The 20137-nt window shown below is 46.6% G+C and overlaps 1 protein-coding gene across 1 annotated transcript; it reads right to left on the bottom strand.

The window, feature by feature from the left end:
• Positions 1–5686: 5686 nt before the first annotated feature.
• Positions 5687–11030, bottom strand: LOC141094329 (endogenous retrovirus group PABLB member 1 Env polyprotein-like). Its single transcript, XM_073580166.1, has 2 exons — positions 8030–11030; positions 5687–7421 (listed from the first exon to the last, which is right to left on the bottom strand). The coding sequence occupies exon 2, from the start codon at positions 7077–7079 to the stop codon at positions 5967–5969; it is 1113 nt and encodes a 370-aa protein (XP_073436267.1). The 5' UTR covers positions 7080–7421; positions 8030–11030; the 3' UTR covers positions 5687–5966.
• Between the last annotated feature and the right edge of the window lie 9107 nt (positions 11031–20137).

Raw genomic sequence — 20137 nt, 5'->3', positions numbered from 1 at the left:
GGGTGCGCCGGAGACTCCAGTATCTGATACACTGGAAGGGGTACTCTCTGGAGGATCGGTCATGGGTTCCGGCCAGTTCGGTGCATGCTGATCGTCTGGTGCGGGCTTTCCACGCCAGATACCCAGACAAGCCTGGGGGTCCAGTGGCCCCCCATTAAGAGGGGGGTACTGTCATGGTTTGAACAGGGTTCTTGCCCTGCACTCACAGGGTTAAGTGTTCGTGGCCTCTTTCTGGATCTGGGAGGGGTATTTATACTCACTCTTTACCAGGGTTCTCTGTCAGCTATACTGTTGTTCTGGTGTGTCTGACCCCTGGTGTGCGTGTATTCTACGTTGCTTGTTTGCTTCCCGTGTATGACCCGGCCTGTTCCCTCACTCTGTACTCCGTCTCTCGCTTTGGTACTACAGTCTTCTCCGGTTCTGACCTCCTGGCTTGGCTATCGTTACTCCGTTACAGTTTGTCCCTATTGTACCGTCTATTGCCCGTTCTGGTTTTCTGACCTATTGCTACGTCCTGACTATCCTTTCTGTCTAAACCCTGTGGTACTGTATTGCTATCTGGTGCTTTGACCCTGGCTTCGTCTGGTTTCTGTCTCTGTCTATGCCCCTTGGTAACATTGCCCCGTAGTTACCTTTCTAGGAGTTTCCCTGCAGCTCCTAGATCTGTGGAGCTTAGGCCACGCCCCCCGCTGTCATGTGCTTCAGGTCCTGATACTCTGAAGCACGCATCGACACCTCTGCTGCCCTGCTCCACAGGTATCTGTGAGTACTGTCTCTGTACTCAGGACACCCGCACTGGCACAGTGAGCAAGTGCAGTGCGGTGTTCCTGACACTAGCACTTAGTGTCTCTGTATATGGAGCCTGCAAACAATTCTCGAAAAATCTGCACTCCAGGAGGAAAATAGCGCTCCGTCCCTCCTGAGTCTCGCCATATGGCTAAGCAATACTAAAACAGAATTTTTGTGGTAAAAATGTAATTATTTTTTCTTCCCTGTCAAATGGTATAAAATTTTGTGACACACCTGTGGAGTCAATATGATCACTGCACCCATATATTCATTGAAAGGTGTGTCTTGTAAAATGGGGTCACTTATGGGCGGAGTGAGGGCTGTTAAGGCTAGTTTCACACTTGCTTTTTTTTTTGCAGCGCGTTTTTCCCGCAAAAAAACGCATTGAAAAAACGCATACAAAAGCATACAACTGCTGCGTTTTTTTCAAGCATTTTTATGAGCATGCATGAAAAAACCGCAGCGTTTTTATGCGTTTGTATGCGTTTTTAGTGCGTTTTTACCGCGTTTGTGTTTTTTTCCAACATTAGTTGGCCCCTCACACTAACCCAAACCATGACTTTACTAACCCTAACCCTGACCCTAACCCTAACCCTGACCCTAACCCTTAACCAAACCATACTTAACCCTAACCCAAACCCTAAACCCTAACCCTAACCCTAACCCTGACCCTAACCCTAACCCTAACCCTGACCCTAACCCTTAACCAAACCATACTTAACCCTAACCCTGACCCTAACCCTGACCCTGACCCTGACCCTTAACCAAACCATACTTAACCCTAACCCTGACCCTAACCCCAACCCTAACCCTGACCCTTAACCAAACCATACTTAACCCTAACCCTGACCCTAACCCCAACCCTAACCCTGACCCTGACCCTAACCCTAACCCTAAACCCCTAAATTCCATGGTTAAAAAAAAAAACGCATGTGCAAAAAAACGCATACATGAGCATGCCAGTGCGCATGTATGCGCATCCATAGGCTATAATGGCCATTTTTAGCGCAAAACGTGCGCATATGTGCGCATGCGCTTTTTTGCAGGGCCAAAAAATGCAACATGCTGCGTCTGGAAAATCCAAACGCACACCCCAAAAAAACGCAGCGCATGAAAATCGCATACATGCGCTTACCAGCGCGCAGGTATGCGCACCCATGTTAAATATAGGGGAAAAAACGCATGCGCAGGTATGCGTTTTTTTCCAGCGCTAAAAAACGCAAATGTGAAACCAGCCTAAGTCCGAGGCTGCAGATAAATCCATAGTTAAATGCAATTTCATAGTTATAAGGCCCCGTCACACATAGCGATCTCACTATCGAGATTGCTGTGTGTGACAGCGATCAGCGACCGGCCCCCATGCCGTTATCGCTGATCGCTCTGGGAAACCTCTGGACTTTTCTTTGGTCGCTGGTCTCCCGCTGGCCAGCATGCATCGCTGCGTGTGACAGGCGGGAGACCAGCGATCTGCTGGTAACTAACGTACACATCGGGTATCCAAGGGACAGGCGTCCCTTAGATACCCGATGTGTACGTTAGTTACCAGCTCCCTGCATCAGCGCGCTGGTAACTAACGAACACAGCGACGCCGCGCGCTCGGTGTCGCTGTGCTGATCGCTGGTGAAGCTGTCTGACAGCTCACCAGCGATCACATAGCGATTCACCAGCGATCCTGACACGTTGATATCGTTGTCGGGATAGCTGGTGAGTCGCTATGTGTGACGGGGTCCTAACACAAGAGCATAGTTTGGTGTTTTACTTACTAGCTTCAGTTGTTGATTTTTTCTGCTTTTATCTGTACTGTTATCCCCATTGGATATGTGCTCCATGGACAATGCCACTAGGTGTGCGTCTTGTGAGATGTATTCATGCCTTGAACAGCCGTTTGAGGGTGAATATGTCTGCACTCGATGCAAGCGAGTTACATGTTTGGAAGCCCAGGTAATGGATCTAAATGTGCAGCTGGCAACACTCAGGAGCATTGCTAACCTGGAGAGGAGTTTAGAGCTCACCGAGCTTGTGCCGGCTGAGGCCAGTGATATGGAGGAGGGTGGAGGTGGGGAAGATCAGGGAAGAGTAGTAAGCAGCTGGGTAAATGTTACAAGAAGGGGTAGGGGGAAAAGTGCCAAGGAGCCCAGTCCTGATCTGGCACAACCTAATAAATATACCTGTTTGGCTGATATTAGGAATGCAAGCCCAGAACATATTGTGTATGGAATAGACAGATTGCTGGGTGGGGCTGGGGAAAACCCAGCGGCCATGGTCCATGGGAGGTGGAAGGTCTTTAAGAATGATTTTAGGGAACTAAGAGAGAAGCAGAAGGCCAGGACCTCCAAGGTGGTGTTTTCAGAAACACTGCCAGTGCCACGAGCATCAATAAATAGGCACCGGGAGCTTAGAGAGATAAATAAGTGGCTTAGAAATTGGTACATGAAGGAAGGGTTTGGGTTCTGGAGAACTGGGCCAACTTCTCTGTAAGCTACAGGCTCTACAGTAGGGACGGGCTGCACCTCAAAGGGGAGCAAAAATGGTAAGATGGATGGAGGAGCTTTTAAACTAGGATCTGGGGGAGGGACGGTGGTTGTTCTAATAAGGGAATAGATAGAGTAGACAGAGCGAGGGAGGCAGTAGGGGTAAATGGGAATTTAGGGGGGCTGGGATATGTAAGGAAAGCAGGGATCTGAATAGGAGGAACAAATGTGCTAAGAATATTAAATGTCTGCTGGCAAATGCAAGAAGTCTAGCAAACAAAATGGATGAACTGGAGACTCTAATGACGGTAACGGAACATGATGTGGTTGTAACAATTATAGTGGTACACTCAGGAATCTCTTGGCTTGAGACAATAAGGCAACAGAAGCAGTACGGTGTCAAGTCTGTATTAAACAAACGTAGGTGCAGAGCGTGAGCAAACGGGATGATATTCAAGTAAACACAGCAAACGGGATGATATTAGAAGCCGTTCGTATACTGCAAGCAAAGGCTGTATTTATATGAATAAACGTAGGTGCAGCACGTGGGCAACAGTTCAACCAAACAGAGCTAACGGGATGATATTAGAAGCAGTTCTTACACAGCGCTGCTGCAAGCACAGTCTCATGGGCGAGGCACAGACTGGGGAATGCTGATCAGAAGACACAGTTCAAACAGGGCTGGCAGTCTCAGAATAAGAGTCCCTGAAACAGGGCAGAGCTGAGAGTCCAGAACAGTCAAATATACTGGCACCGAATACCAACAAGATAGCTGAAGCGGGCCGAGCTTACGTGTCCTAAGCAGGCAGGCTGAAGCAGATGTAGAGAAACACAAATGCACAGCTTGTAGCATGAGCACCACTGAGAGCTGGGAAGGTTTGCTGGAAAGGCTGAGCCGGATTCCCTGGAGAGGATCAGTCTCTTGCAACACAAGCCAGGAATTCAAGCAGAATACACAAATATTCAGGATTGAGAGTCCTCAGTAGCTGATACCTTTTAATGGCTAACTGAAAAGATGGTAACACATTGCAAGCTTTCGAGACTACTCAGGTCTCTTCATCAGGCTAGACATCGAAAGCTTGCAATGTGTTACCATCTTTTCAGTTAGCCATTAAAAGGTATCAACTACTGAGGACTCTCAATCCTGAATATTTTTCTATCCACTGGCTAACACGGTACAAAGATAAACATCTTTCCTGTAGCAGAATACACAAGCATTAACTGGGAGGGTAACCAGAGTTATAAAGACAGGGAAGGCAGGTCACATGAGCAGAAGTGAGGCAGCAGACACCATCTTGGAAAAGGGCAATAAGCACCACAGATGAAACAGGGAATTCCGAGTCCTGACATTACTCCCTCCTTAACAGCGACCTAAGGACGATCCCGGACCTGGTTTCTCAGGGTATATTTGATGGAACTGAGGGATCTTCTGTGGGGCACAGATGTCAGCAATGGGTTCCCAAGAGTCCTCCTCAGGTGGATATCCATGCCATCTTATAAGATACTGAGTAGGTTTCTGGGGATCCTGGAATCAATGATTTCCTCCACCAAGAAGTGCTCCTGCCCACCTACCAGTATGGGTCATGGAGGGGGCACAATGCATCCCTAAAAGCTATTAGGAGAGACATTTCAAAAGAAAGACATGAAATACTGGGTGTACCTTCATAGTCCTCAGCAGTTTAAGATGGCAGGCCACAGAACTCATGATACCGCTGATCTTGAAAGGACCAATGAACTTCTGTCCCAGTTTCTGTGAAGGAACGTTCAGTCTTAGATTCTTAGCGGATAACCACACTGAGTCTCCAACCTTTAAACATTGGTGCTGGCTTCTGGAATCTATCAGCTGATCTCTTGTAACATTCCTGTGCTGAATTTAATGTTTCTTTGAGGACTTCTAGATTCTCCCTCAAAGCAGTCAACCTCTCCTCCACTGCTGGAACTGGAACATCCAACGGAGATCTAGGAAAGATGCTCGGATGATTAGATTAGCAAAGAAAGGCGTTACCATAGTGGAGGCATTCTGAGAATTATTGTAGTGTCGGGGTCGTAAACGACAATGAATCCTCATTCACCAGTCATTCCAAATCATTGTGCGAGCGCAAAACATCTGGTACCGATTAAGAATGACTCAGACACGCAGCTGATTCAGTCTTAGCTAATGTCCCGCATCCACACCTGTCAGGAGCAGTACAACAACTGGCTTTTATTTACAAATACACAATACTATATTGAGTGTTAGGGGAAGGCGTGCATTAGGCGGGGTTTATGCAGTATACATCTAGTGTCCAGTCTCTCTCTGATTCGTCAAAACGTCTCCCGATGGTTACTTCTTCTTCACATTCCTGAGTTATCTTTTTTAGGAGAAATGAAACTTAACTTAACTCTTTAGACACTGAATTTAAGTGAAAGTGAACACTGGCAGCCATCTTTAATACAGTTACATTTGCATTAGCAAGCAATTAGGAAAAACTTATTGTTTCACAGTATAAAAATATAAAAGTTATATAAGAAAATATATTTTCACCTTGACAATCCCCCCTAAACACTAAGTTTTTCCCTTAATGAAAGATCCTTCGAGACTGTCCATGTGATGGGAAAAGGGGAGGTGGATTTCTTCATCCAGACACCTCAGAAGCTCTCCCCTAGCGAGAGGCCTCCAGGCAGCTGAACCCTTCACTAACCTCACATGGAGTTCTCCCGCTGTCCCTAAACTAAGTCTCTTAACATCATCTGAGAATGGGGGGTTTTGTCTACTCTCTTGAGGGGAATATACTTAGGGATCTCCCCTAGATCAGTACCATCGTACTCTGGTGGGTCTACTTCTTGATTGAGGAAGGTGCCAGTCGGAGTTGCTTTGGCAATAACCTTTTTATACAAGGGAATAACACAACAAAGAGTTATTGATCCAATTACAAGGAGGGCAATCAGTACTATACAAGCTTGTTGAAGGAATCCCTTGAGTCCACCCAACCAGCCGGAAAAGAAAGATGTGTCTACTCCAGCATTAGTTTTCAATTCTGCTGCTAACCCAGTTATCTTTTTAAGGGCTATCATGGTTTTTCCATTCACTCCAGAGTTCTGAGGGATATAGGTACAACACTCCTCTCCCACCATCCCACAAACTCCTCCTTTCTCAGCTAATATCATATCAAGGGCTAGTCGATTTTGGAGTGTCATTCTAGTGTTAGGGCCCAATTCTTCAACTATACCTTGGAAGGCATCTTGGCTGAAATTGACAAACCTTTGTTCACTGTAATATATGTAATTGATCCATTCAACATTTTTATTAATCTGCACCTGTGGGATTATAGAAGCAAAGCCAGCATAGATCTGGTTCTGGGCTTTAAATTGGTCAGGCACCCCCCTTGGCACTCCAATAGCATCAATATATACTAGTGGATCTTCTTCATAACTCATATGGAGCTGATCGAGGCTTCTCCTTTTCCTGGTAGGTTCATCAGGTATCTTTGGATCCCAGGGTAGAATCTTGAACTGCATAGCTAGTTTAACAAGGGTGCATTGGCCTGTCCAGGCATTTGGCAACCTAGGACGGAGCTTACCATCTCCACATAACCAATAAATGTCATACATATATTGTGTATGTTTGATTAACAAGTCAGTATCTAGAGAACTATTCTCTTTGCAGAAACCTGTCTCGAAGATCCCTACTGGTGTACCTGTGGTGTCGTGGGAATTATAGCAGGTGTAATTGTCAGCTAATACAGTTACTTCTCCTGGGACCTTTAGTTTGGGTTCCTTATGAATTAGTGGGACGTAATCTGGGCAATCAGTGGGCTTCAAACCTTTCAACAAATTCATGACACAGGCAGTGGTGTTTAGGTATGCTCTGAGTATTCAACTGGTCATTCGGAATAACAAAGGTAGCTGGAGTCAAACGACCCAGAGTACAAGCACCTTTTACCCCTACTGGCAACCATTTATATGCATTGTCTCCACATACCCAGTACATGTCACTAGGTAGGTCCCATAGGGCTGAATGTTGTAATACCAGTCTATGAACTAAATCTATGAACGCAGATACATTCTGAAGCATACACCAATTTGGAAGTTGTCCTAAAGGGCTACAATACCCTACATCGGGATTTCCACAGGTGGGAGTTCCTTTCTCATATCCAGATAACTCGTTGCAAGGTATATTACCTGAAATATTAAAACAAGTTTCATTATTGCCCTGGGGAAATAAATTGGAATACTTCCAGGACGTGTTATGCAACCTTCTTTCTAGCAGTATTGGTTTGAAGGCATCAGTAGAGTGGGAAGTTACATTAAAACTAACTTGTAGGCCATACATTGGAATTTGCCCCAGGTAGGTTAACCGAGTTCTATTCCTGGGTACCCAAGCCCCCCCTTTATATGCCAGATATTGAAGGTATGTGTTACTTCCTGAAAGATTACCCTGCCACCAAGGGTATCCTACCCATCCCACAATAGGTATTCCAACAGTTGTGTTCCATAACTTCACATTATTTGTGGCATTATTAGCGAGTGTATCAGAACAACTGGTCCAGGCAAATAATTCCTCGGGTGGCACAGGAATAACAAGGAACGGAATACTAGTGGCCGATATTGGTGAATGTGTGCAGATCCAGCAATCTGCTGGAGACTGAGTGTCTTTTGACCAATCATTTAGTAATTTTTCATGATGTTGTATAAACTTATTATTCAAGGACATTGGAGAATTTAGATTGTCCCACGCAGCTACCATTATTACAGATAATGCAACAAAACCAAACCAAAACATTATGCACTCTTATGCTTTGTTAATTCCTGTGGCTAGTTTGCAATGCGATGCGTGGATCCAGGTTGGTCGTCCTTCCAACTTAACAGAAGTAGGCGTTGTTAGGAGTACTTGGTAAGGTCCTTGATATCGGGGTTCAAGGGTCTTTCTGGAGTGTTTCTTGACATATACGTAATCACCAGGTTGTAGACAGTGAGTTCCTTCCACACTATCTGGATCTGGAATGGAAGAGAAAACTAGAGAATGCATTTGAGTTAAATGCTTTTGCAACTGGATTACATAACTTGTCAAATTATCCACATTGAGTGTTAAGACCTGTGGGTAGTACAACCCTGTGTTCGGTGGTCTTCCAAACAGTATCTCGAAGGGTGACAGTTTAGTTTTCCCCGTGGGTGTGTACCTTACTGAGAATAATGCTAATGGGAGACACTCTGGCCATGGTCTATGGGTTTGTTCCATAGTTTTCTGTATTTTCAATTTTAGTGTCCCGTTCATTCTCTCTACCTTCCCTGAACTCTGTGGGTGGTAGGGTGTATGAAATGCTTGTTCTACACCTATCATTTGCATTACATTTTGCATTACCTCAGCAGTAAAGTGTGTACCTCTGTCTGATTCAATTGTTTCAGGGACTCCGAATCGTGGTACTAGTTCCATCACCAGTTTCTTTGCAGTGGCTCGAGCTGTAGCCGTTTTCACCGGGTAGGCCTCTGGCCATCCAGAGAAGAGATCTACACATACTAGGATATTTGCATACACTCCTACCTTGGTAGCTGTATGTCGTCAATCTGCCGTCTCTGAAACGGGTAGAGAGGCCTAGGTGTCGCTTTCTTAGGGACTTTTACTGTTTTACCTGGGTTGTGCTGTGCACAGATGAGGCATGATTGTACAAGTTTCGCGGCTGCGCAACTGAAGCCAGGAGCGATCCAGAAGGCATCTACCATGGCACACATGTGACTTTTTGAGGTGTGATTGGGGCCATGTGCTGCTTGCGCCATGATTGGGAACAGGGACTTTGGTGGGCACATTTTATCCTTATTCTCCCATACTCCATTTGAGTTCAGCTCAGCTCCCAGTCTCCCTCGGTGTACCTTCTCTGTTTGGGCAGCCTTTTGCTGGAGGGATTTCAGGACATCTAGACCCAATGTGGCTGGAATACGCTGACTCCCCGCCACCGTCCACTGCTCTCTCTAGGCCGCCTTGTGCTATTTTATCAGCCTCGTTCGCCCTTCTATTGCCCTCTACCTCCACGGAGTCACCTTTGTGTGTGCTTTTACCTTGACAATGCCAACCTGGACTGGTAACATCAATGCCTCCATCAATTGTTTCACCAGCTCTGCATTTTTAATGGGCTTCGAATCTGTGAAAATATTAGCGACTTTACCTGCAGCGGCTCTACACGCCTCAGTGAGTGCCTTCAACTCTGCCTCCTGCGCCGACATGTGAGGAGAGAGTGGTTCCGCTCGGATTACCTCATGTGAGGATACTACTGCATATCCAGTGTAGAATCGTCCATCCTGGTGGTATCTGGGGCCATCTACAAAAAAGAAACTCAAAGTCTGCATTAGGAACAGGTTTTTCATGAATGTGTGCAAACCCAACTGTCTCCTGACTCATCAGTTCTATGCAGACATGTTCATGCGTCATGTCAAAGTATCCTTCCTCACTCGCTAATACGGTCACCAATTCCCCCTTTTCTGAATCCACAGGCAGGAGGGTGGCTGGATTCAGAACGTTACATCTTTTGAGGAGTGACATACTCAGGAATTAGTAGAGCACACTCAAGTCGGAGCTGTCTGGCCATAGACAGATGTTTTGGTTGAACTTGTAGGAGTATGGCATGGATGTCATGTGGGGAATAGATTGTCAAAAGAAACGTCAGTGTCATCTCACATGCCTTTCCTATTACGTCTCCACTTTTTTCCTTGTGCTCCAGCATACATGACAGGTCGTTTTATTGTCCTTGTTTGCTCAATTTCTTTAGCTACCTTAAGGAGGTCTTTCGGATCTACATGTCTCCATTCAGGTCTGGCTGTCTGTACTGCGTCTCGTAAGTCTTTGTTCATACCGTCAATGAATGCATCCACCAGTATTCTAACATCAAGTGGATTTATGCAAATGTACCCCATGTCTGCCCATTTCAGCTGTAACCGTCCAAGGTATATCTCTACTCTCTCTCCTCTTTGCTGTGTCACATTAGTCAGGAGTACAGACTGCTCTGATTGTTCCACTGCAGCCCATTGTCTTAGTGACTCACAGTACGTCTCCCCAGATCGTGCAGATTTATCATCCATGCCCCAAGCCTGATTCTTTGTCACATCTGTGTGTCTTAATTATATGATCTAGTGCGTCACCTGCCTTTAAACTCACCAACCTCTCTAAGTCTGCCCAGGTACACTTATATGTCTGCTGTACTTCCTTTATGTGTCTGTAAAACGGGAATGGTTGGTCTTCAGGGGCAGGCAGCTGCTTCAGCAAAGCTAGCTGATCAGAGGGGCTCCAGGGATAATACACCTGTATCTTTCTTATTCTAGTCACACTTCTAGGTCCTGATGGGGTTGGCCGTCTGATGTCTACTGTCAGCTTACTCCTCAAGGGCCAATGTCCCCACTACCCACTATCCACACTATTATGTCAGCTTCTTATGATCTTGTCTGGATAGGATTTAGTGCAATTCTCTTAGGTCAGTAGCACAGGTCACACAAGTAGCTATTCAGTCTGGATTTGTCTGAGTCTGACCACAGTGTTTACAAGTCCATCTGTTTTGTCTGGGTCTCTGGTTACACTTTGTCAATCAAACATTCATAATACACCTTCCATACTGCTGCACATTCTCAAGCATCATTTATTCACTTGCTATTTTCTTCCCTTGTCTGTGCCTTTTTGTACATCCAAACATTCACACTCTGGTATTTTTGCCTTTTTCAATGTTTGTCCCACTTGTTTTACTGCTTCCTTCCTTCTCTGTCTCTTGTAATTTGACACAATTTGCTATACAAATCAATCACACAACTAGAAGCAGGTTCAAACACATTAATGACCAAGCAATCACTTACAATTCCCTTCTAAATTAGGCACCATATCTTACTTTTAACTTCCAATCTTCAATTAAGTACTGTTGCTTTAAAATGCACAAATCTTTCAGCGTGTACCTTACGGATAGAATTACAGAGAATTTTGAGCACAACTCACACTCAGCAGAGATAAGAGCGAAGGGAGAAGAAACTACGCAGCTCCATCCTTCCCCCCTCCCAACAGAATGCAGCGTCGTCCTTCACAGAATTCTGTAGTTCTTTAGACTTATCAAAATCAATTTCTACAAAGAAACTCAAAATCACGGGATTTCACTGTAAGGGCAGATAACTGTATAATGAGATTAACCATGCCTTGCCCTTTTTCTGGCCAAATGCATTCAGGAAACTTTACAATGTAATGCCACATATAACACGAACTATATCATTACTCAATTCATTCAGTCTCAGATGTAGATTTGAAATATCTATAACGCATCTGTCCAGGATTCCACCACAACTAGAAAGGTCACAAATCTCTTGACACAAAAATGATGTGTGATGATTCATTCATACGTGCTCATTCACTGATTTTTTTTTTTTTTTTTTATACTCAATTACTCATCTCTCATCTTATTCAGAGGTTCTCATAGACATATATACAAGGATTCACACAGCCTGCCTATCTTGCACTTTGGATTTGATTAATACTTTTTCCAGGTTCTTTGCTGCACTACTTCCATATCTATCCTCAATTATATCACATAACCGATTTCCTTCTTCAGGTATCTTTCCCTGACTGTTCCCCATCAATCTCTTTCCATCCTTCATTCTTCAAGCCTCGCGCAACTCGCAGATGAGCTTGTGCTTGTTCTAACAATCCTTTATCTTTCAACATGCCTCGTTTGTTCTCTATGAGATTATGCCACATAGCCGGCTGTAATCTCCCTGACGAGGGCAATCCTACATGCTTATACAATCTCTCAACATTCTTGACTGCCTTCTTGCCTTCCCGTGACGCTACTATTGCCTTGACCTCCACAGCATCCTCATCTAACTTGTGGGGCACAGACTTCTTCTGCTTTAAGATACGCAGCATGACTCTTACAGAATACTATGGTTCTCTGCAGAAAAACCACTGGTAGCGATATCACCACTGATGTTCCACAGTACGGAGCCTCACGTTCGACGTACTAGGAAAAGAGCCTCGCGCTCAATACTTCCTTTCCCTAACCTTGAACAGCAGTGATTAACAGACTATCCTGCCACGATATTCCAACAGTCGGGAGGCGGTCTCCTAGTGAGAGCCCTCCACAGAAATACAGGTGGTCCCTTCTCGGGACGTCTTAATTACCTAGCTGGTACAATATCACAGAGGCTGCGTCTCCTATCCCTTCCTCTAGGTTGCCCCACAATCTGCAACTAGCTCAATTTATCACTCCACTTCACTACTAGACAATAGTCACGGGTAGGGTGGTTGAATGGAGTACAATGACCGGTGGAGGAGGTGTGGTGTACACGAGGACGCGCAGAATGCGACGTCTCTCAGTTGCTGGTTCAGAGCGTGGCACAGGATCGCACTCGGTCTCACCACTCGACCGGTCACCCCTCAGACCCAAGGAGACCACAGACAAACCAATAACGGCTGAGACACTAGCAAGTGTGACACATACAGTGTATATGATCTCACTTACCGTGTTTTGGAGGGTGATCAGTCCTCGAGGTCAGCCACTACAGGTATCATCCACAGACATCCAGGCATGGGTCCAGAGGAGCCTCGGATCACTGTCCACGCCCCCCGTTGGGCTCCAAATTGTCGGGGTCGTAAACGACAATGAATCCTCATTCACCAGTCATTCCAAATCATTGTGCGAGCGCAAAACATCTGGTACCGATTAAGAATGACTCAGACACGCAGCTGATTCAGTCTTAGCTAATGTCCTGCATCCACACCTGTCAGGAGCAGTACAACAACTGACTTTTATTTACAAATACACAATACTATATTGAGTGTTAGGGGAAGGCGTGCATTAGGCGGGGTTTATGCAGTATACATCTAGTGTCCAGTCTCTCTCTGATTCGTCAAAACGTCTCCCGATGGTTACTCCTTCTTCACATTCCTGAGTTATCTTTTTTAGGAGAAATGAAACTTAACTTAACTCTTTAGACACTGAATTTAAGTGAAAGTGAACACTGGCAGCCATCTTTAATACAGTTACATTTGCATTAGCAAGCAATTAGGAAAAACTTATTGTTTCACAGTATAAAAATATAAAAGTTATATAAGAAAATATATTTTCACCTTGACAGTAGGAGAATTCCGCTAAAGGAAATAGTTCCCACCCATGATCCTGAAGATGGCATACATAGCATAGTAGATATTGATCCAAAGTCTGATTGGTCAGACCAAGCGAGCCATTCATCTAAGGGTGATGTGCAGAAGAAAGACAAACATTAATATTAAGCGCAGAACATCACCCCTTCCAGAATCAGGTGAATTGTACTCCATGGTCAGAGATAAATTCATCTGAGACCCCATGCAGCTGAAAAATATTCTGTATCACCAAGTTCACAGTCTCCTTAGCTGAGGGAAGGCCGGCACAAGGAACAAAATGAGCAGCCTTAGTCAGATGATCAAGCACCACTAGGATCATATTCATGCCACCAGAAGTAGGAATATCCACAATGAAGTCATAGAGATTGAGCCCTACGGACGAGATGGAACCGGTAGTGGTTGAAGTAAACCCGTAGGAGAAGCACGAGGAGTCTTATAATGAGCACATACTTCGCAAGAGAGAACCAAGTCCTTCGTATCCTTTGTGCAAGTTGACCACCAGAAAAATCGGCTCAGGAATTCTTGTGTCTTCTGTACCCCCTATGACCAGCCAACTTGGAGTCATGTACCAACTTGAGGATCTGCAAGCGTACAGTCTCAGGATTGTAGATATATCGTCATGAAACCACAAGCCTCCCTTAAGGACAAGATTGATATCCACAGGCAGGTTTACAAGAACTGCATCACCATCATAGGCCTCATTGATCTCCATCCACAGGTCCGGTTCATGGATTACTCCAATGAAGTTGGCATCCGATAAAATGGTCTTGGGCAGGGACCCAAGTACGGAATCCACAGAATTAATTTGGGTTAAAGCATCAGCTTTCCACCAAGCCTGACGTGGTGAAAGACATTTAGCAGATCTGAGGAATTCTAAATTGCGATGATCGGTCAGCACTCTGATCTGTTGTGCGGCCCCTTGCAGATGATGCCTCCATTCCTTAAAGACAGAATAATCGCAAGAAGGTCCTTATTTCCCACGTTGTAGTTCCGCTCTGCAAGGGTAAGCCTACGAGAAAAGAATGCACAAGGATGTAACATTGCCTTCTCTCCAGTTCTTTGAAAGAGAATGGCTCCCAATGCCCACTCAGAAGCATCCACCTCCACGATGCCCACAGTGGTGGGCATTACGGAAAACTGGCTTAACGAGAGCCATGACAGGGAAGACCTTGAGGGGAGTTACAGCAATGTAGAGTCACTATGTGTAAATGTACATGGGGAAGGTAATAATGGAAAGCTGCTAATTGGAGTCTGCTACAAGTCTCCTAATGTAGAGGAGGAGCAGCAAACAGTAATAGGGTTCTTATAATGGGTGATTTTAATTATCCAAACATTCAATGGGACATAGACTCTTCTGGTTGTGTTAAAAGCTACAATTTTTTGTCCACATTTCAGGACAATTACCTCTCTCAGCTGGCTGATGAACTGACGAGGGGAGGTAATCTGCTGGATCTGGTTCTGTCACATAGACCAGATACAATTTCAGATCTACAGGTCGGGGAGCATTTGGGAAGCAGTGACCATAACATGGTAAGTTTCAATGTCATTTTCAATCAAACATTCAGAAAGGCAAATGCCAAAACCTGGAACTTTAAGAAAGATGATTTTAACAAATTAAGGGAGGAGCTTAATCGTACAGATTGGGACAACATCATGGTAACTAGGGGATATTGAATATAAATGGGGCATTTTTAAGGAAATGCTACTAGAATCCTGCAAAAAACTTATACCCTCTGGTAATAAAATGTCCAGGAATAAAAAGAAACCATTATGGATGAACAGGACAGTACAAAATTCAATAAGATAAAAACAAAGCACATTCAAAATCTTGATACAGGTGTTCTGCCCTCTGAATATTATGTGCTGGTTTAGTTAGCACCATCTAGTGGTGGCTGAATTCATAGCTGTGTCTTAAAGACACAGGCTGTAAAGCTATTTAACAGGGTGATGCATTGTGGAATTGAAGCAATGTATCTGGGATGAGGGAGATGCCATTTTCTTCTGTGTATTTCATAGGACGCACGTTGTTTACTTGTCCTCCTGTAACTCCCCAGCTTGAGTTTGTTATCCGGGTAAAGCATATCTGGTAAGATTAATGTCTTTTCTTGCAATGCAGTGTTGTACAGAGATGTTATTAGCTGTATAGCAGCCAGTGCTCAGTAGATGTAATTAGACACCATTGTGTTTCTATGTAAAGTTTGCATCACACTGTATACTTCCTGTAATTGTGTTAACTGTGTGATCATCTGTCCAATACTTACCCTTGTCGTTTGTATTCTTTATAGTTTTACCACTTGTTCTATACTCTTCAACAATAAACAAGTTAGACTACAGAGAACTGTCTGCTTATTTTGCAAGATAGAAGGTAGTTTTTGCTGTAAGCTAGAGTGCACACTGCGTCAACGTGTATGAAGGCAGAACAGTAAAACAGATGCAAGAAGCCTGCGATAGCAAATACAACTTAAGGAGGCTCTTGTACCCACACCACGCTGCCTGCAGCAGCCACAAGTACAGAGACTGCAGCCCGCCAACAAACGCTTCATCTTTCCCACCATGCAGATGCCCGCAGTGCATAAACTGTTTCCTGTCAGTATACTCGCCTGTTAGGCGTTGGGTTCCTGCAGCTGCACAGCGGGAATCCAGAGCCTTGCATCCTGCGGTCTCCCATTCTTCTCCGACCGCTCAGGAGCCTGCACAGCAATCTCAGCATTGCAGCGCTCTGCTCAGACCAGCTTTGTAGGACTGGTTGTTGCTGCCACCTCTGGGTCAGCAATAGCAGCACAGGCTGCCCTGCAGCCAGCCACTCCAGTGGCTAAGTCCTCTCGTCATGCTACTGGGCATGCTCACGAGACGATCTCCCATTGGAGATCGGGAGTCACGTGCTCAGGTCCTTCTCCTGATCCGATTGGTCCATCCCAGAGATCTGGAAGGTCCCGAACGGCTATAAAAGGTCTGCATGGCCGCTCGGCCATGCGCTAGTGTAGTCTCTAATAGCTACTATGTGAATGATGATGGATGCATGAACCTGCGAATGACTCTTTAAGATCCCCTCCCTCTGATATTACGTGTGTGGATAGGGACTTAGCCTTAAGCCCCCATTACACACTGCGATATCGCTAGCAATATCGCTGTAAAGTCACCGATTTTTGTGATGTAGCAGCGATATTGCTAGCGATATCGCTACATGTGATAATTACCTCCGACCGGCTCCCCCGCTGATTATCGCTGGTCGCGTGAGAAGGTCCTGGATCACTTCTCGTCGGGCGCTTCCTGCTGGGCTTCCTGTGGTGCCGACGAGCGACGCGTGGACGCGGGCAGGAGGACGTCAGGATCGCCGCGTCTGACAGGTAAGTAGCGACCCCCGACCCCAGCGATGTCGCTGGTGAGATCGGTCTGTGTGGCAGCTCAATAGCGACCACTTAGCGATGCACCAGTGATCCATATCATTGTCGGAATCGCTGGTGCATCGCTAAGTGTAACGGTACCCTTAGAGTCAGCGCCAGTCAGTGGCATGCTACAAGCCACAGTGCTCATCTCCACAGAGCTAGCGTCCGCCAGTGCGCCCCTCCTGGGCATTGTCGTATAGCGGCTGAGTCAGTTGTTGCGCTGCAGTCAGCAGCACTTGTGGGCGTCCGCGGTAGCGACGCTGCATGCACGGTAGGTCTAGATGGACACCGACCCTGTATCTTGGGCCCGAGTCCTGTGACCATATACCGTGCGTGCACACCGCTGAGACCTGTGAGGTCAACAGGCTCGGCATTTATGTTTATGCCTTAAGGCGCCTCAACGTTCAACCTGCGTGCGATATACCGCCATATTGTGCATCTGCCGTTATATAGCAGCAGTTTAACACCTCTGCATGATGGACCCCGGGCGGCGAACGCACTTTCTATTATTTTATATTTAGTGCGTTCCGCCGTCCCTAACACTCACCAATATGCAGCTAAGCGCACAATGTCTCGAAACGGCCCATCCTCACTCAAATCGAGGTCATGAGCAAGTTCTGGCAGGTCGTCAATAGCAGAGCTCGCTGCTGTCGCTCTTGCCGAGGCTGAAGCAGCCAAAGCAAGATCCTCCTTCGCCAAACGAGAGATGCATCTAAAGCTGAGACAAGCAGAACACAAGGCAGAGAGAGAGGCCCAAACCGTACGTTTGCGGGCAGAGAGAGAGGCTGAAACCGCACGTTTGCAGGCAGAGAGAGAAGCAGAAACCGCACGTTTGCATGCAGAGAGAGAAGCGGAAACTGCACGTTTGCAGGCAGAGAGAGAAAAACCTGTGGCAGACAAAGAGACAGCAGCTGCAATAGCTAAAGCAGAATATCTGGAAGCCTCAGGATGTCAGTAAACATTGTCCTCTGTTAGGCGTCGGGTTCCTGCAACTGCACAGCAGGGATCCAGAGCCTCAGATCCCGCAGGCTCCCATTCTCCATCGACCGCAGAGGAACTTGCTCAGCAGCCCCGTTGTTCCTGACGCTCCGCTCAGACCAGCTCTGTGGGTCTAGCTATTGCTGCCACCTCTGGGCCAGCAATAGCACAGCGCAGACTGATCAGCAGCAAGTCACTTCAAATGCTAAGTCCTTCCATCTGTGATGAGCGTCAGATTAAGCTGAGTCGTTTTTCTTGAATGAGTGGACCCTCTGGGCCGTGGCACCCACCCACCTAGGGCGAGCTGACCTAGTGAGGAACCACCCCCTATACAGGGAGTATCAGGGGCAAGACCAAGGGGGTGAGCCACCACGGCAACTGGACCAGACGGCCGGCTCAGGGAAACAAGACAAGGTGAGACAAGACATTAGTTCAAGGAAACTTCATTAAGGAACACTTCTGGGTACAACAGGTGCAAAACGTGAACACACAAAGTACATAAAGCAAGATGCGTGCAAGGGCACGCCGAGGTTCAAGGCATGCGGAACACTTCAGGGTATAACAGGTGCAAAACGTGAACACAGAGTACATAGAGCAAGGTGCGTGCAAAGGCACGCCGAGATCCAAAGCATGGTACATGCAGATGGTAGACAGAGGCACGAGGACATTGGACTCCGAACAGCAGGCAACGATCAACCGGGACATCAGGTTCTGTAGCTCTGAAGGTGATCGGCAGGTTCCGGACATCCGGTAAGCAAACCAGGGTTCCATGCAAGGAGACAAGACAAAGTTAGAAACAGGATGCGTGTCAACGAACACGCCCGGGTCAGGTTCACAGGACGGAGGCCTGCGCATGCCAAGGGGCATGCCAGGGTCAGGTAAAGGGACGGTGGCCTGCACGTGCAGAGGACACGCCAGGGACCAAGATAGGGTATGGTGGCATGGGAATCCGGGGTGCTGGCATCAACCGACAGGGTCCCGGAATCAGACTGCGGAAATCAGCTCCGGACATCAGGCCGCAGTCATCTAGGTCCAGACCTCTGGCAGCGGTCGGCAAGTTACGGAATCCGTCAGGCAAGACAGGGTTCAGAGCAGAGCAAAGTAAGCAAAAGACTTTGTGCAAGAGTAGCACGAAAAGGCACAGTGCGAAAACCAGCGTCCGTGCAAGGGAGCACGGAAACCACGGCTGGGGCACCGGCAGGCGGTACCGATGGTGGCATAAGCAGGCGGGCATGACTTACAGGTGGCACAGCTGCGGCTCACACAGCCGGTAACCACTATAGCACTGGACGGCGGGCACGGCTGAGGCACACAGGCGAGCACGACTAGAGGCAGCACGGCTGAGGCACAACAGGCAGGCACAGGGCGACCAGGTACAAGACAGAGACGCGTGTCAAACAGCACGGCAAAGCCTAGTGCGAAAAGTGCAAGTGTGCACGAAACATCAGAGACAAGGCATAGGGTGAGAGGCAAAGTCCTGTGCATGCAGAGGGCATGCCAGGGGCAAAGTACAAGACGAGGCCTGCGTTTGTGGAGAGACACGCCAGGGACAGGGATAGTCTAGCAGCGGGGCGTAGGCTGTAGCCCAGAGGCGGGCCAAGGGAGAATGGGTCACTGAGGAGAAAAAAAACAAAACAAGCTAAGTCACAGAAAACCAGAGAGGTTGGTAACTATGCAGATTGCAGATCCCTGATCTTACCACACAACTAGCAGTAGCCATGGAGCGTGCCTACGATGTTCCTAGACACCTCGTCACGGCTGGAGGACTAAATAAGCCTAAAGCAAGAAAAGGGAAAACTAACTGCCCCAGAGCAGACCCCAGAGGAATTGATTGCCCCCACACATGTATTGACGGTGAAACAAGATGAAGGCACAAACATAGGCAGGAAAATAGGCTGAGCAAATGATGGGGCCCAAACTAACTAGAGAGGAAAGGACAGAGACACTGTCTGCAACCTGCAAAAAACCCTACAAAAATAATGTCCAACACTTCTGATAGCAAAATTAACCCTGAAGTCACTAGACTTCTCCCACTATATCAGCACTCTGAAAAATTCTGAGACAGAGCAAAAAGAGACCGAACTAGTAAGGGACAAAAAGCCAATTGGCAAAATACTGATAAATAAGAGTGGAAATTCAGCACAGCCCCCAGCCGGGGCTGGCTGACCACACAAAAAACTGAACAGACCAACACAGACCAACAAAATCAAGTGTGAACATTAGCAGAAAAACTTAGCTTTAGATGACTGGAACAGAGCAGAAAACCAAGAGCTGACAAGCCAGAAGGAATCACCAGCAACTGAATAGGGCGTCGGCTGTCTTAAATCCAATCTGAGAATCCCGAGGTCCTATCGTCATCCTCATTCTCAGGTGGCAGACCTCCACCGATCAAACCAGCCTCACCACCTCCT

The sequence above is a fragment of the Dendrobates tinctorius genome, unplaced genomic scaffold (genome assembly GCF_039654945.1).
Source record: "Dendrobates tinctorius isolate UK_male_01 unplaced genomic scaffold, ASM3965494v1 ptg000063l, whole genome shotgun sequence".
NCBI lineage: Eukaryota > Metazoa > Chordata > Amphibia > Anura > Dendrobatidae > Dendrobates > Dendrobates tinctorius.
Note: the sequence above shows the minus strand (reverse complement) of the source record. Positions and strands in the feature narration are given on the sequence as shown.

What these genes read in the sequence shown, in the direction of transcription:
- LOC141094329 (XM_073580166.1), bottom strand. Translation starts at nt 7,079, where the DNA reads ATGAATTTGTTGAAAGGTTTGAAGCCCACTGATTGCCCAGATTACGTC.